Source organism: Ricinus communis, chromosome 2 (genome assembly GCF_019578655.1).
Source record: "Ricinus communis isolate WT05 ecotype wild-type chromosome 2, ASM1957865v1, whole genome shotgun sequence".
NCBI lineage: Eukaryota > Viridiplantae > Streptophyta > Magnoliopsida > Malpighiales > Euphorbiaceae > Ricinus > Ricinus communis.
In genome coordinates this window covers 2,059,018-2,074,656 of record NC_063257.1, presented here as the reverse complement: position 1 = coordinate 2,074,656, position 15,639 = coordinate 2,059,018, and the positions used below count along the sequence as shown (strand labels likewise).

Here is a 15,639-nt window from a genome sequence, read left to right as displayed (position 1 = left end):
ATATAATTAATATAATTGATCATGTTAGTATATAATAAATATTATACTGCATGATTTGTCCATTAAATTACTAACTGATATTTACTAGATTTTAAAAGAATAGCTAATTATTATATACCAAGAGAAAACAATATATGAAAAACATACATACAAAAGACTTTTAAATATAAAATTATTAATAATAATATAAAAAAATAGAAAACGATTTTTAAAGTTTTTGAAATGTATCCGAAAAGATTCTGAAAAATTTTGGTGTTCGAAACGTATTCAACACGGAATCGTAATTTATTTTAAAATTTTCATGCAACTTAATATAATATAATTGTTGGTTGGTCTAAAATATCATTTTGGTAATAATTAGGAAAAGATAAAATTGACATGAAGTGGGAATCAATAAAGATGCTCATAATTAGATATTGCTTTAGTTAAATAATCACAAGTCAAGTTGTTTTTTCACGTTCGAGTAAGTAGTTGTAAAGAAAAGGAAAGATTAGAATAACCCAATTCCAATAGTTTCACGAACCAGTGGTTTGGTTTTTGACATGAATTGAAGCCAGCTAAAGGGAAGCTGTAAATCATTTATATATATAAGCAAGCTGTAAGATATTATATGTACCAAAAAATCTGATGATGTTATGTAATTGCAAGAGCCAAACACACTTCTTGGGTTTGACGTGGGACCACAAAGCATATAAATGAATAAGACTGGTTAGGAAGATGACCGTGGGTGTGGGGTCACAGTTTTTTTGGTTGGTTCTGGAACAGCAGTTGAGTTGTATTAAGTTGGTAGGTTTCCTCTTATATGCAGTCGCATTCGACATTGCTGCTGTCCCATGTGAAGGAAGCGGCTCAGCTTGTAATCATTGATTTGAAGGATATGATTTGCCAGGAGAATCTGTAACGTTATAAAAGATCTCTCATTAACATACATACATGAATTATATATGATCAAGAATATCCATGCAATAACCCTCTTTTAACTTTATTTATGATTAAATTTCCCAAGTCTTTCTAGTATAATTTTGTACACTTGACCCTCAATGGCTATCTTTTAAAACAAGAAAAGTTCAGTTCAGGTTTGAAGCCAATATTTGTTAAAAATATGCCAAGAAGTTTTGGTGGGTTGAAGAAGGGGTTAACATAAAGAAATAGCCACCCAATGCTGTTATTGTACCTGTAGTTGTAAGTTCCCTTTTACGATAAATTAGCTAACATCCACGCGATTACACTTCGCCACACACAATCAAGGCCACACCAAGACAGATTACACGGACCACGAACCCACCTACTTCACCAAAACACCCCTACTTTATCTTTCACTATACCATAACTACCCCTATGTCGGTACCGCTGATTGGTGACAGCTTGGCGCCTCGATAGCAGCTCTGGTAAACGACAACCGTCAAACCACCTTTCGGTAACTCTTCTCCCGGTCACCCATTCTCGTACATCGTCCGATTATTTCAAAAAATCGCCATTTAGACACCTTACGTGCCATTAGACATTATTAACGTTTTAACAATCATTTTCTCGTATATCTCTTATTTTCTCGGTTTACTTCGTCTCTGTTTCCTCTCTCTCTCTCTCTCTCTCTCTCTCTCTCTCTGCAGAAATTTTTATTTTTCCCTGCAGAGGAAGAAAGACCAGACAAAGAGAAGAACAAAGAAAGTAACAGAAAAAGAAAAACACCAAACTAAACCCTAATTGAGTTTGTATGGAGTATCAGCCAGCTCTTTCTGTTACTGCTGCTTTCTCTAAGAAGCTTTCCAGTGGTGGAAGCTTGAGTGGAAAGCATGTATACGACGGCGTTTTTGGTGGTGCGATGAAGTCCGGGACGACTCGAATGGAGGATTATAAAGAGATATTTGGTGCTTCTAGTAATTGTTCGATTCCGATTCTTGATTTTCCTGAAATGAATATTTCAGGTGATGTACGAAGCTCGAAACCAGATTATTCTACCATTTTTGGTGGTTTTGGAGAAGCTGATTTTGCTGTGTCTTATGAGGAATTAGTTTCTAAGCCTAAGAAAGTTAACAACTTGTCTAAAGAAGCTAGGTATGGCACATTTCATTCTTTCTTTGAATTCTTTTTTCCTTTTTGCCATGTGATAAAAACACTGTTTTTTTTTTTATTTATGTTCTAGTTCGGTAACTGCAGTTTTTTAGATTGTTAGCGGAGGATAAGTTAAAAAATCTCAAGCTTTCTTAAAATGGATTAGCCGAAGGAGGATCTTTAATAATGACAGTGACATTGTTGTATGGATTTAAGTGCTCTAAAGCTTCAGTGTACCCTGCTACACAGAAAAGAGAAAGAGAGATTTCTTGGTTAATAAATATTTGCAGCTTTTCTTTTAACGGTCTGGTTCGTGACCTTGCCCAGAAAAAAATTAATTGATGATTTGCACTTAATAAATTTGGTTTAGTGTATGCGAGCTTGGCGAAATAAAAACTTTGTGTTATAAACCATGTCATCGGTTTGGTTTCTGCAGTTCAATCAAATTTTTTCTTTCGCCCTCTCTCTCCATGCTAACATTTTCTCTTTCAAATTTAATTATGTCTAGATCATCATGTTAGACTCATCTTGAAAATGTAAAATACTGACTAGGAGAAGGTTTGTTTTTCTTTCCCATTAAATTATGTAGGACTCCAGCTGAGGCAAGTTTCTGTCCTACAACTGCAAGGACACAACATTCTAATATTTCAAAAGGTAGACAAGCCCCGTCACCTGAAGTATGTCCTCAGTTGTTTGATGGTGTAAAGCAGTTCAACGTATCAAATAATAAAAGCAACCAAGGGAGCAAAAATAGGTCGAATGGAATGGCACATATTGCTCAGCATCATTCAATTCCTGGTGATACTTGTTTGATCAATGAAACCACTCCATCGCTGATGACTGAAAATGTCAAGCCAGCGCGAACTGTATTGAATGATACTCATTTGAACAAGAATGTCACTGAGCGTATGAAGCCTCCCAAACTTCTCCGCAAAGTCGTGTCTGGACCACAACCTGGAGGTGCTGCTGTAAATACTTCTACAAGCCATGCTGAATCTAAAAGAAAATCTAATAGGAATAAATCCTTTTCAAATGATATATCATTTGATGCATTTGAAATTGGCCTTGGCACAGTACCGTCAACAGTATCACCTCTAAGTTCTGTGCCTAAGTTAGTTCATAATAAGGGTGGTTCTATGAGGTCAATGAATTCGAAGTTTGGGGTTTCCAAAAGTGATGCGTCAGTAGATGCTGCTTTTAGTTGTTCACCACCTCCCTCCGATGAGGAAATAGATGCTAATTCTGCTGCTGCCTCCTCAGTAGCTGCTCTGAGGAGGGCTATAGAGGAGGCTGAAGCAAAGATGAAAATAGCCAAAGAATTGATGGAAAAGAAGAGGCAAGGCCTTCATAATCGTGCGAAATCAAGCCTTAATGATAGCTTGAAAGCTGAGAAAAGGGAGATTAAAGCTGCTGAAACAGCAAACAGATCCAAAGAGGAGACTCTGGAAATGGATCATAAAATTTATACTGTTCCAAAACAAGTTTTCACTGGCTTATCAGAGAACAATGCAACAAAAGCAAGCCAAACAACTCCAGACCTCAGAAATGCAATGAAACCATCTATTGTGAAAAATGCCACTGAAGAAACACAAAGCACGGAGTCCAAATGGGCTCAAGTGAACCATAGGCTTGGAGCAGAAAGTGGGAAGGCAACAAATGGGTTTTCTGAACCTGCTGGTACCAGTGAACATGGGGCTACTGAAATGGAGGTCAAGCAGGCACCCAATGTTGAGAAAATGATACCATGCACTAATGAAAATGAATTCAAAGAGAAGATGTTGGGAGATGAGAACATGAAAAATAGAATGGAGTGTGGTAAGAAACTAAAACCATTTGAGGAGGCCCCTATACAGGAGAAGGTTGAGAGGGTACTAAACTCAGTGGCAGCAGCATTCAAATGGGATATATTCAGAAACATTATCAAATCAGATGAAGTTATTCATCATCAGGAAAATGAAGATAAAACCACAGTTGCTTATGAGCATGAAGAAGCTGGTCAAACACTTGAGATGCCCCATGAACAGGAACAGTATGAAGTTATAGCGAAAAGGCTGAATGAACCAGAAGAAGAGGCAAAGTCTGAAACGCAAGAGATGGAGGAGGACAAAGATATGAATGAACTAAAAGAGGCTGAAGATTGGTTGCAAGTTGAGAAGGAAGAAACTGAGTCACGTGATCAAGAGGAACCAGAGAGTCGGTCAAATGAAGTTCCATTGAGAAAGGACAATGAGAGAAGACTGCATGAGATTGATACACACAAAGGAAATGGGAAGAGACAAGTAGAAAATTTGGACAGTGTGAAATTTGAAGAGAAACAAGAGCGTTGGGATCCCAAAGAAAATGAGAAGAACTCTGAACCAGAGCACACTGAGATATTAGATCAATTTCACAAACAGGAAGTAATTGAGGCAAGTTTTAACCACTTTGAGGAAGATTCTGGAACAAAAGAGAATGAGAGTCTGGTTGATGCAAAATATAATGACAAGATGCTCAATCAAATAAACGAAAATGAGGTTGAACAAACTTATGAAGGGGTAGAAGCTGAGAGGACACAAATAGAGATTCATCTGAGGGCAGACAATAACAGCAATATGGAACTGACTGAAGAAACTTTCAAATATCAGGATAATCTTGAAGCAATTGATGATGTGCATAAGCTGGATAAAAATGAGAATGCAGGAAAAGTAAATGAAGCCTATGGATCTGAGAATTTTGAAGATGTGCAAGTAACTTCAATGGTTGAATTTGAAGAGAATGATAGGATGATGGAGGTGATTGGAGATTACTTTCTTAAAGAAACTGGAAATGGGTCAAAAGCATCTGAAAAAGCATATGAGCTGGTGGAAGAAGGTAATCTTGAAACTGGTATCCCAAAGCAAGATGTCGATGAGCTTGATGGGATTAAGAAGCAAGCTGCCGATGTATATTTAGGCGAAACTGACTGGAACTTTGATCACAAGCTAAACAAATATCACATGGCAGAATACATGAAAGTCTGTGAACAGGAAAAGCATGTTGAAGAAGTAACTTTTGAATGGGTTGAACAGGAAAAGCATGTTGAAGAAGTAACTTCTGAATTGGATGAACAGGAAAAGCATGTTGAAGAAGTAACTTTTGAATGGGTTGAACAGGAAAAGCATGTTGAAGAAGTAACTTCTGAATTGGATGAACAGGAAAAGCATGTTGAAGAAGTAAATTCTGAATTGGATAAAAACGAGAAGGATGTCAGCACATCTGAAATTGGCCTCAATGATGAAGAAAATGATTGCAGCTTTTCATATTCTCTTGAGGAAAAATGGTTAGGTGCTGGGATAGAGTCCAAGACATCGTGTGACCCAGAAAAGCAAGTCGAAGAAACAATTGCTGAATTGGGAGAAAATAAAAAGGAGATAAAGAAGCCTGAAGTAGCCATTAATCACGATGAGATTTATTTTGAATTTTCTTCTGAGGAAAAAGAGGTGAGTAATAGAATTGGTGGGCAAGCTACTCAGCAACCGTTTGTTTTTGAGAGGGAAATAGAGAACATCAGGGTATCTCCCGAGGAGAGAAAAAACCAAAGCATTTATGAAAAGGAGGAAGGCCATCATGAAACTCTGACAGTAGAAAAGAAAGACAGCGAAGATACTGCAGAAAAGGAGACAGAGTTGGAAAAGAAAAATCATGAAAGAAAGGAAGAAAACAAAGTGAGAGAAATGGAAAAAGAAAAGGAAAGAATAGCTGTTGAAAGAGCAATCCGAGAAGCTCGTGAAAGGGCTTTTGCTGAAGCTCGAGAGAGGGCGGAAAGGGCTGCTGCAGAGAAAGCAGCTGCAGAAGCTCATCAAAGAGTGATTGCAGAAGCTCGAGAAGGTTTAGAGAAGGCTTGTGCAGAAGCTAATGGTAAGTCAGCAGCGGAGAAAGCATCTCTGGAAGCCAAACTAAAGGCTGAGCGTGCTGCAGTAGAGAGAGCAACTGCAGAGGCCAGGGAGCGTGCCTTGGAGAGAGCATTGTCAGAGAAAGCTGCTTTTAATGCGAGAAATCCAGCTGAGAAGTTTTCTGGTGTTCCAAGAGATGCTGGGTTAAAATCCAGTGTGAGTTACTTCTGTATATGTTTTTCTTCTGCTGTCTTGTTTTCATTGTGTTTCAGTTGCTTAGAAAAATTATGACTTGATATTTTTCCCTGCAGGAACAACAGTATAAAGGTTCAGCTCCTACAAGCAGCTCAAAATATCCTAGCTCTTCAAATCATGATGGTATGAAATGCATGAATTTCTATGTTATATAAAAGATAGATTCGTCATGTTTTTACTTTGTTAAAATGTACTTAAATTGTGCGTGCTTTTGAATTATACTTTTGCTTAATAAATTATTCAACAGAGAGATCTAATGGTGAATCAGTTGAAAGGTGCAAGGCTACAATTGAAAGGAACCAAAGGACAGCAGAACGCGCGGTTTGCTTCTTGCTTCTTTTTTGAATATAGTTTAACCTAAATTTCTGATTCTTAACTTCCATTCTTCTTTTGAGGTCACTTTCAGGCAAAAGCTCTTGCAGAGAAAAATATGCGTGATCTTCTTGCTCAGAAAGAACAAGCTGAGAGAAATGTAATTATCTATTCAACTATGAGTGTAGAATTCTAGCAATAATGATAAGTTATGGACGTTTTTCTCACTGTCCTGGTTTAAATTATGATGGCAGAGACTCGCAGAAATTTTGGATGCTGATGTCAAACGGTGGTCCAGTGGAAAGGAGAGGAATTTGCGTGCCCTGCTCTCAACACTACACTATGTACGTAGAGCTTTTAAACTTTCTAATATATCAATGCTTCTATAATGCGATAACATACTATGTAGAATCTAAATAATCACAGAATTTTATGCAATTACTATTGTATTGTGCACTATATAAATTTTGTAGATGATATATCTTCCTTTACTGGATATTCCTTTGGATTTGATTGTGTTAGCCATTCCAGCTAGGGATACCTTCACAATCAACCAAAAACATGTTGTAGCTACATTATTTTGACTCTGCGCTGCCTGTTTGATTAAAACACATCAGTAATCATGTTGTGCTTTTCTGAAGCACCATGATGAAGCAAATAAGAATTGCTACGCAGGTTATTGCTCCAAAAATGTTAGCCTGTCATGCCTATTGGTTTTATTATTATTATTATTATTATGAATTTCCAGCATGGATTGTGTTGTTTATCGGCTTTATTGTTCTTTTTAGTTATTAATATTCCATTATGAGTTTCCAGCATCGATGGTCTTACATCCAGATGGGCTAAACGGTTTTAAGCTCAAACACAAATACTCACTAGCTTTTTTTTCTTTTTTCTTCTTTCAACGTTGACCCTTTGTACTTGCAGATCCTTAGCCCCGACAGTGGCTGGCAGCCAATTCCTTTAACAGATCTTATATCTACAGCTGCTGTGAAGAAAGCTTACCGTAAAGCCACTCTTTTTGTTCATCCTGACAAGCTACAACAAAGGGGTGCAAGCATACAGCAGAAATACACGTGTGAAAAAGTTTTTGATCTTCTGAAGGTCTGGTGCTCTCTTCCATTTGCTTAATATACAGACTGTATCATGACCCAGTTGACTATATTGAATTTACTAAAACTGTCTGAATTCAAGTTGAAAAAATGCAGCTGCAGTGATGTATTCGTAACCTACTGGGAAATGGCACTAACCTATTTTTTTGTCCCCAGGATGCCTGGAACAAATTCAGTGCTGAAGAACGGTAGACAACTACGGGCTTTACAATCTTGTCCCTGGGGCAGCATTCGCCCTGAGCGAACTACATGTATTTGCAGCAAGATAACATCTCATTTATAATTAAACCCTATGAGGAATATAGAAAAATCAGTAAAGGCATTCTTTTTCTCCATGTAACTTCTCAGAGACAGCTGGCATGGGGTAATTACATGCTTCTATTGAATTCAAGAAGACAAACAGAAAGTCCAATACAGATTGAAATGCACAACTATGCATGACAATGCTAACATATCCCGCAGTCAGATGATTCCATAAGTTCATACAGGGAGCATAGTTATAACGCTTGAATTCAAACCACGAAAATTGAGTTCTTACCTTAACAACTGATGATAACTCAGTGAAACGGGCTAAAGTCACAAAATTCAACATCTAATCCAGCTAAAAATAAAATTGCCAAAACATTTTTGAAACAGCTGACTTTAGTAACCTAAACACTGGTGTGCTTGCCCATCAGGCCAGGCATTGGTGTAGTGAGATCACAGACCAAGCACATGAAGCATTATAGCGTTCTGTGCATGCATGCGGTTCTCAGCTTGTGGGAAGACAATAGAGTTTGGAGCTTCAATGACACCGTCTGTTACCTCTACACCCCTCTCTGCTGGTAAACAATGCATAAAGTAAGCTTTTGGGCCGGCTAATTTCATAAGATCTTCATCAACCTGCAGAATGTTCAAATGTCAATGTGAAACACAAATAGATGGAGTTTATATGCTAAATCTATTAAACATCTAACCATGCACATTTTGTTCAGGTTAATTCAAACGCAGCACCTGGCAACTAGCAGGCTATGTCATCCTAATAGAAGAATGGCAGAGTTGACAGCTTCTGATAGTGCACAAGCTTCTTACAATCAATTAGGAATCAAATAAAACGGTTGCTTGAAAAAATCTTTGCATTTTAAGGGATAAAATGAAAGAAGATAATCCATACACTGTAATCAGCCCAAAGCATAACACTAGAATGTTTGAAGGTTTAACACACTTCTAAGACACAAGCATATATCTGTACATGCAAACGCTTCTAACTAAACAATATGCATACCTGAAATCCTTGAAATGCTTTACGGCGGTGTGCAGCCTCTTCTTTTTGCCCCATACTCGCCCACACATCTGAGTATACAACATCAGCTCCTCTAACAGCTTCCTTTGGATCGTTTGTAATCTCAATCTTGCTAATTCCTGCCTCCTGAGCCTTCTTAACAGTTTCTGCATCTGGTTCAAAACCTTTAGGGCACACACAAATGAAGTGGAAAGGAATAACAGATGCCAGTAACAACCATGAATGGACAATGTTGTTGCCATCCCCAACATATACCACCTGAAATTTGTAGTGTATGGAATCAGATTACACCCAAGTTACATGACATGCCAAGATTAACTAGAAATGAATTGAATGCCAGAATAGTGAGCTAACCTTCGTTCCCTCCAACTGACCAATGTGTTCAATTATTGTGAGGGCATCAGCCATTATTTGGCAAGGATGGTTGTAGTCAGTCAGGCCATTAACAACAGGTACAGTTGCATACTTTGCCAGATCAAGAATATCCTGCAAAATTACTTATAAGCAACTGCATCGATACGTATCCACATTCAACATGAATGCTTTCAAGCAAACTTACAAAGATGAGATTAGTTAAACATATAGAACTTCAAACCACAAAAATATAGCTATTTAAGAACACATAATAGCTATGCTAATCTTCAAGCAGTTCAATTCGGTAAAACAAGGTACTCACTTCCAACTGGAATTTCTATGAACCCATAAATTTGCATAGATATGCAGAAATGGATTTAACCACAATCAATCGTCAGAAGGAATCACCATAAACATAAGAAACTCACCAGCATACCTGATGGGAAAAAACACGTGCCATGATCATATCATTATAGCGAGACAAAACACGAGCAACGTCACAAGTTTCTTCGCGTTTTCCCATCTGGATATCATCAGGTCCTAAATATATAGCATGGCCTCCAAGCAAGAAAAATCCAGTCTCAAATGAAACCCGTGTTCTCATAGAAGGCTTTGCAAAGATCATTGCCATTGTCTTTCCTTTAAATGGGAGGAATGACCTGTCTCCAGATTTTAACAGTGCCTTAACCTCTGCAGCCCTGTCCAAGATCTTCATAATAGTGGCTTTATCAAAATCACTAATGTGAACAAAATCCTTCAGTTCTGTTTTCGCTGCAAAATCAAGTATCAAACACAAAATAAGTCATCTTTAAAATGCAAGTGGCAGCAGACAGCACATTCACGCGTCTAATTTCAATAATTTACTTACTAGAGCTAATCATACAGCAGTAGGTTTATTCAACAATCAAGACTGTTGACTTCATTATCTGGAAACGCAGTCACAACTCACAACAACCAAAATCAGCACCAAAGTTATTCTATTAACAGTCTCTTGTCAATGAAAAGACAGCGAAATTATGGAGAACCTTAAATGGTCATATTGATCAATAAGGTAAAAATTTCTTGATTCTAATAGAACATTTCCATAGCTTTCAAATGCTTTCACTGGTCAATATCAATTAATTTATGGAGACATTTCCACAGCTAAAACGGATTTCAAAAGATAGTAGACAAATTACCGTTCTAGTTATCACTATAGCCACATTATCATTATTGAATAAAACCTAAACCCTAATTCCACGTCACTCAGTTAAAACATTGACAAATGATCAGGATCTAACTCACATTATAATACAAATAATTAAAAGAATAGAATTCAGAAAGATTACAATAACGGAGACCTACCTTTACCGTTAACGGAAGAAGAAGGTGAAGAAGTAGCAGAGGAGGTCTGGCACGAGATTCTTCCACGAATAATCGCCTGAGACGACGCCGTTACAGTAGATAACCGAGCATGACGCGAGAGAAGATTACTGGTAAAAGCAGAGGAAGAGAAGGAAGAGGAGAGAGAGAGTTTGTTTGATGGAACTGCACAGTGACACGAGATCGCCGCCATTATTCTTTTTCTTTTTCTTAATGTTTCTTTTGTTTCCTGCTGTTCTTTTTGGATTGAATTGAAGTAGTAGTTGTTGCAGTAGTTAAGTGACGCAGCAGCAATCAGTTTAAGAAAGAGATTTTATAGAGTCAGGATTACGTAAATGCCCTCAGCTAAATGAAATCCCCACTGTTTAAGCTTACAGACTACATGGGGTGCTTTTGGTTATACATTGTCTCTTTCGTAATTTTAAAAGAAACAAAAAGCAAGCCCCATTTGAGATTGAGCTTTCTTTAAAAAGAGAATTACTTAAATCTTTTTTAGAATTTTCAAAATTACTTTCAAAGACAAGTAGATAATAGAATCATATTTTGAGAAATTAGATTAATATAAAAATGGTTTATAAGAAAATATATTTATTAAATTAATAAAATCATAATTAAAATTATCTAAATACTAATGATTAGATTGTTTGGCCTTGTAATGATATTTTCCTAATTGATGTTGAATCTAGTATTCATTTTCACCAGACTAAGAAATCTCAATGAGATTGGAGAGAGGGAATGAAGATGACTTGTTACTTGCACCGATTAGATTTTAGGTAATCTATGAATCTCCTGTAAGCTTTTTTCTCTATTTATTTCTGATTATTCCATAAAATGAAAAAAGAATGTAGTATAATAGTTAAAGATGAAAAATTCTTTTATAGGAATGACAAGAAAAATAAATAAATAAATAATGCTTGAGTTATGATTATCCTCGTGCATGCATTGGTTGGTAGAAATTAAGTGAAGGGCCTTTTTTTCCGGCGATCAACAGATGAAGGGCCCTTTGCCACTACGCACTCGAGTATAGGCCACTTAAGGAAATTCAGTTGGAGTTTCCATCCTTGTTAACAACAGAATCCTTTATTTCCTATGGAAATTTAGATAAATTAACATAATACGATGAAGACTACGAGAAATGTGTAAATTTTCGCCCTTTTCTTTCTTCTTTGTCGGAATGAAATGATCAATCCAGAGATGAATGTAAGGAAGGCATGTGCCTAGAATTCCAATTGTAATTAACTAGCAGGAGCAATTATGTCCTGGTGGTTTTGGGACTACAACTTCCTTCCCATTATAAATTGAAAACATGAGGAAGAAACTAACAAAATGTGAAGTTTTGGGCCGCCAAATAAAGAAGAAGAGATAACAAGAAAGCGTATTGCATGGAAATAGTAAAATACCATTAGTATAATAATAACACTTCGACAGTTGTAGAATTATTACATACTATTATCATAGCAACACCCAATTGAAAGACACGAGACACAAATGGTTGGTAGTAGAGGCAAGTCTCCGTTTCATGCTCGTGCCATTGACATGGGTCTATTAAATTAGATGCAGGAATAGTCACATCCATTTTGTTTGCCTCCATCGGCTAATTCTTTTACATTGGGGACAGGAAGCACTCCCTTTGCTCTACATGATTCCACACCTCCTACCAACATATCTTCCAAGCTATACTTGAACTGGAAACCCATGTCCGTAAGCTTTTTGGATGAGAAGATGAAGTTCTTAATATCCTCTTCAACTCCATTTATCCTATTTAACAATGAATTATTAGTCAGTCACTCCAGGGACCAAGATAAACATGATTTTCAAGATCATTATTCCAAAATAGGATTAAGCTTACTTTGAAGGAATATTGTACTCCGGATATTTTTCTCTAAGCAATTTTGCGACCTCATGAATGGTGGCATCATGCGAGGAGCAAATGTAACGGCCCTCAGCTTTTGGATGCTCAAACAGAAATATGTGAGCATTGCAGAGATCATCTAAATGCACAAAATGCCCTTGCTTTATAATCGAATAATGAGCTTCATTTCCTGTTCCAAAAATTGGTCCATTAAGGGAAAAGAAAAATTCGGAACTTTCAAAGAACAACAAATTGCACCATTCGGCTAATAGTTTGGCGATGGAGTGCTGGTCTCGTACCGGTAATCGGGGCAAGTGCAGTAATAAGGCTAGGTGGAAAAAATGATCCGAGAAATGGACCAACAACTAGAGTAGGGATGATGCTAATAAAATCAAGATTATTCTTTTCAGCAAACTTCCAGGCGGCCTTCTCTGCCAGAGACTTGGAGACGAAATATACCTGGCAATCAAGGGACTCGTAATTAAGAAGGGTTAAATATTAAGTTATCCTAGTAGAAATTGAGCAATAAATTTTGGAATATTTGGATGGTAGGATTGAAATTGAAATCGATCAGGATGCTGATTAAGTGTGGATTAATAAAAATGTACAAACCCATCCAGTCATCTTTTTTGTCAGAATGAAATCAAGATCACTCCAGCAGTGCTCATCGTACATTTCTTTCCTGTGTTCCTCAACGTCTACAGTTCCCGCAGAAGATGTAAATACTATTCTTCGTACAGTTTTTGCCTTGGCACATGCCTTCATTATGTCTAATACACCATTGACCGTTGGTCTTATCACTTCATTCTGCCAATTTTAAGCAATCAGTCAAGAATTCAAGAGGAAAATCTTTACGACTTATTCATTTATGATACCTGTCCTATTATAATAAAATACAACTGATCCATTTTCTCTATTATATTTTGCAAGGGAGGTCAAATTTCTTCAACATAAATTATAACAAATTTAAAATTTAAAAAACATAGATCAAAATTTTATTTAACAGTTAAATAGAAAAATTTCAATTATTCATTTTGAATTTAATGATCGGATCGTGTAAATTTAATATAAAATATCCACTTACTAAAAGCAGCAAGTAAAAACTCCTTATTCAAATTAAGTTAATCAAATTAAAATTGACTAGTAAAAGAATTAACAACTCTGAAATGACTCATTCGAAAAAAATAGAGAAGTAAAACATGCAAGTGAAAGTACCTCAGGATCCTTGGGTTCAAAATCCATGGGGGTAGCCACATGGAAAACACCACTGCACCCTCGAATTGCATCATCAAAACTTCCTTCTTGGGCAAGGTCAGCTTTCCATAAGGTCATGTGGGTCTTAGCATTTGGCAATTCTAACAAATGCTTCACTTTCTTCATATTATCTGTCAACACCCAACACACAAAACCAGAAATCACATAAACCGTACAAAACAGAAACCACAAAAGATTTTCGACATAAAAGTAGGACAGAGTAACCCATATGACAGTAAAAGGTGCAACAAAAATAATACCAGCGTCGCGCACGGTGGCTCGAACCATAAAACCACGCTCAAGAAGTCTCATTACAAGCCATGACCCGATGAAGCCAGAAGCACCCGTGACACAAACGGTTTGTACTTCCGATCCCATGACCGATTGGTGAATATGCAATAGTAAAACTAAACTAAACCAAACCTACTACTACAATAATTCAATACCCAAGAAGGGATATTAATAATTTCTTTAACAAAAGGGGAGTTGCTATAAAAGGATAATATCCAATCTAGAATTGCTGCGAAAATTGGTGTTAGTTGGTAGAATTTATATGAGAAAAAAGAAAAGAAATGTTAGACTAGGTATCTTTTTTGGTTTCGCTATGATCCAAGCGTTGGTTGGGCTTAGTGGGAAGTGGGAACGTGATTAGCTACCGTTCAAGGAAGGGTGGTCATTTACTAGCTCACAATCTATTCCTGCAAATTATGCCACCTATCTTCGTCCCTGTACTGTACCCTGAGTAGATGAACCTAACAATTTTTATATAATTCATCTACTCCTATACTTGCATGAAATCGATGAGAGCAAAAATTAAATACAAATCATTGAATTCTCGACATGATTAATGCAGCCACATTTCTAAAATTTATAAGGAGATAGTATTATTTTTCTCTAATTAAGTTGTACAGCAGTGTAATCCTTAATTACTCCTGAACATGTCGCACATGGATACTAACAGAACACATATTACACGGCTTCTTTCTATATTAAAAATAAAAAATGAAAGACGACTGGTTTATGATTTTCTTTTTCTTTTGAATTTGACTTTAAAAGAATGAAATAATTTTATTTAACTATTTTTCCAAATTTAAGATTATAGTTTATCAATTGTTTTTATTTAATCAAACTAACAAACTTATTTGAATAAATATGTATTTGATATTAACCACCTATTTATTTATTTATATTATTAATATCACATTTACAAATCTTTAAGAATTTTGTATTACCTTTTTCTTTTGAACTAGAAAGAAAATTCATTGCAGAAAATCGGTCTCTAGCAAATAGATAAAATGTTTGCAACTATATATGGGATCAATCTCCCAGTGACAAAAAATAGGATTGGTTAAAGGCTGTTGAAGGATTTGGCTGTCAGTTTCGAACAAGCAACCATCAGCCTGCAAAAGCACCGCAAGAGTTGCAGCCTCCTGAAAAGCTAAAGCCTCCGCCAGGAGGGGGGAATGAGCTGGCTTAACTTTCGATAAGAGCCTTGAGATTTCGGCACACAACAGAAATGCTAGCGAGATTTCTTATGAAAGGCAACCGATAAGGTATTCATCCATTAAGAGTATCTGAGTCCGAATTCGATTAAAAAATATATATCGAACATATGCTCCATATCTGTTTAATAAATTATTTTTGTTACTATAACCTGTCTCAAATCCGAATAGAAATACTCGCGGATTATTTGAACTAGATTAAAATCCATTAAATTTAATTATAGATATTTAAACGGATATTGGATACCCTACCTGTTTATATAAATATTCAGATAATTAATTGGATATCCGTTTACCATAATTAAATTCTAAAATATATTAATAAAAATTCATATAAACAAAAAATATAAAATATAAACTAATCAAATCTAAATATTTAATATATTAATACAATCCAAGTATAAATTCAGTAAAATTTGAAATAAAGATTCAAATAATAAAATTATAAATA

The 15,639-nt window shown here is 36.2% G+C and overlaps 3 protein-coding genes across 5 annotated transcripts; 1 reads left to right on the top strand and 2 right to left on the bottom strand.

Moving 5' to 3' along the window:
* The first annotated feature begins 1,547 nt into the window (after positions 1-1,547).
* LOC8288957 (auxilin-like protein 1) lies at positions 1,548-7,998 on the top strand. 3 transcript variants are annotated; one of them, XM_025157694.2, is made up of 9 exons: positions 1,548-2,055; positions 2,642-5,090; positions 5,175-6,119; positions 6,215-6,281; positions 6,406-6,479; positions 6,565-6,630; positions 6,725-6,814; positions 7,398-7,574; positions 7,739-7,998. In XM_025157694.2, the coding sequence occupies exons 1-9, from the start codon at positions 1,715-1,717 to the stop codon at positions 7,772-7,774; spliced, it is 4,245 nt and encodes a 1,414-aa protein (XP_025013462.2). In that variant the 5' UTR covers positions 1,548-1,714; the 3' UTR covers positions 7,775-7,998. The 3 variants fall into 3 exon arrangements, with proteins under 3 accessions (XP_025013462.2, XP_015574835.2, XP_002510415.2); XM_015719349.3 differs by having other exon boundaries at positions 2,642-6,119; positions 6,224-6,281; XM_002510369.4 differs by having other exon boundaries at positions 1,550-2,055; positions 2,642-6,119.
* Positions 7,999-8,076: 78 nt separating this feature from the next.
* LOC8288958 (ornithine transcarbamylase, chloroplastic) lies at positions 8,077-10,869 on the bottom strand. Its single transcript, XM_002510370.4, has 5 exons — positions 10,563-10,869; positions 9,655-9,989; positions 9,219-9,350; positions 8,847-9,122; positions 8,077-8,464 (listed from the first exon to the last, which is right to left on the bottom strand). Exons 1-5 carry the CDS (start codon positions 10,771-10,773, stop codon positions 8,282-8,284), a joined length of 1,137 nt encoding a protein of 378 aa, XP_002510416.1. The 5' UTR covers positions 10,774-10,869; the 3' UTR covers positions 8,077-8,281.
* A 1,089-nt stretch (positions 10,870-11,958) lies between these two features.
* Positions 11,959-14,214, bottom strand: LOC8288959 (dihydroflavonol 4-reductase). Its single transcript, XM_002510371.4, has 6 exons — positions 13,947-14,214; positions 13,648-13,817; positions 13,045-13,239; positions 12,732-12,891; positions 12,430-12,622; positions 11,959-12,338 (listed from the first exon to the last, which is right to left on the bottom strand). Exons 1-6 carry the CDS (start codon positions 14,062-14,064, stop codon positions 12,131-12,133), a joined length of 1,044 nt encoding a protein of 347 aa, XP_002510417.2. The 5' UTR covers positions 14,065-14,214; the 3' UTR covers positions 11,959-12,130.
* Between the last annotated feature and the right edge of the window lie 1,425 nt (positions 14,215-15,639).

Coding starts and splice junctions, on each gene's coding strand:
- LOC8288959 (XM_002510371.4), bottom strand. CDS start 14,064: ATGGGATCGGAAGTACAAACCGTTTGTGTCACGGGTGCTTCTGGCTTC. Junction 12,623..12,731: donor TGCACTTGCCCCGATTACCG/GTACGAGACCAG, acceptor TTTTTGGAACAG/GAAATGAAGCTCATTATTCG. Junction 12,339..12,429: donor GAGTACAATATTCCTTCAAA/GTAAGCTTAATC, acceptor ATTGTTAAATAG/GATAAATGGAGTTGAAGAGG.
- LOC8288958 (XM_002510370.4), bottom strand. CDS start 10,773: ATGGCGGCGATCTCGTGTCACTGTGCAGTTCCATCAAACAAACTCTCT. Junction 9,990..10,562: donor TTCTTCCGTTAACGGTAAAG/GTAGGTCTCCGT, acceptor TTGATTTTGCAG/CGAAAACAGAACTGAAGGAT. Junction 9,123..9,218: donor GTCAGTTGGAGGGAACGAAG/GTTAGCTCACTA, acceptor TACAAATTTCAG/GTGGTATATGTTGGGGATGG.
- LOC8288957 (XM_002510369.4), top strand. CDS start 1,715: ATGGAGTATCAGCCAGCTCTTTCTGTTACTGCTGCTTTCTCTAAGAAG. Junction 6,120..6,214: donor ATGCTGGGTTAAAATCCAGT/GTGAGTTACTTC, acceptor TTTTCCCTGCAG/GAACAACAGTATAAAGGTTC. Junction 6,631..6,724: donor AAGAACAAGCTGAGAGAAAT/GTAATTATCTAT, acceptor TTATGATGGCAG/AGACTCGCAGAAATTTTGGA.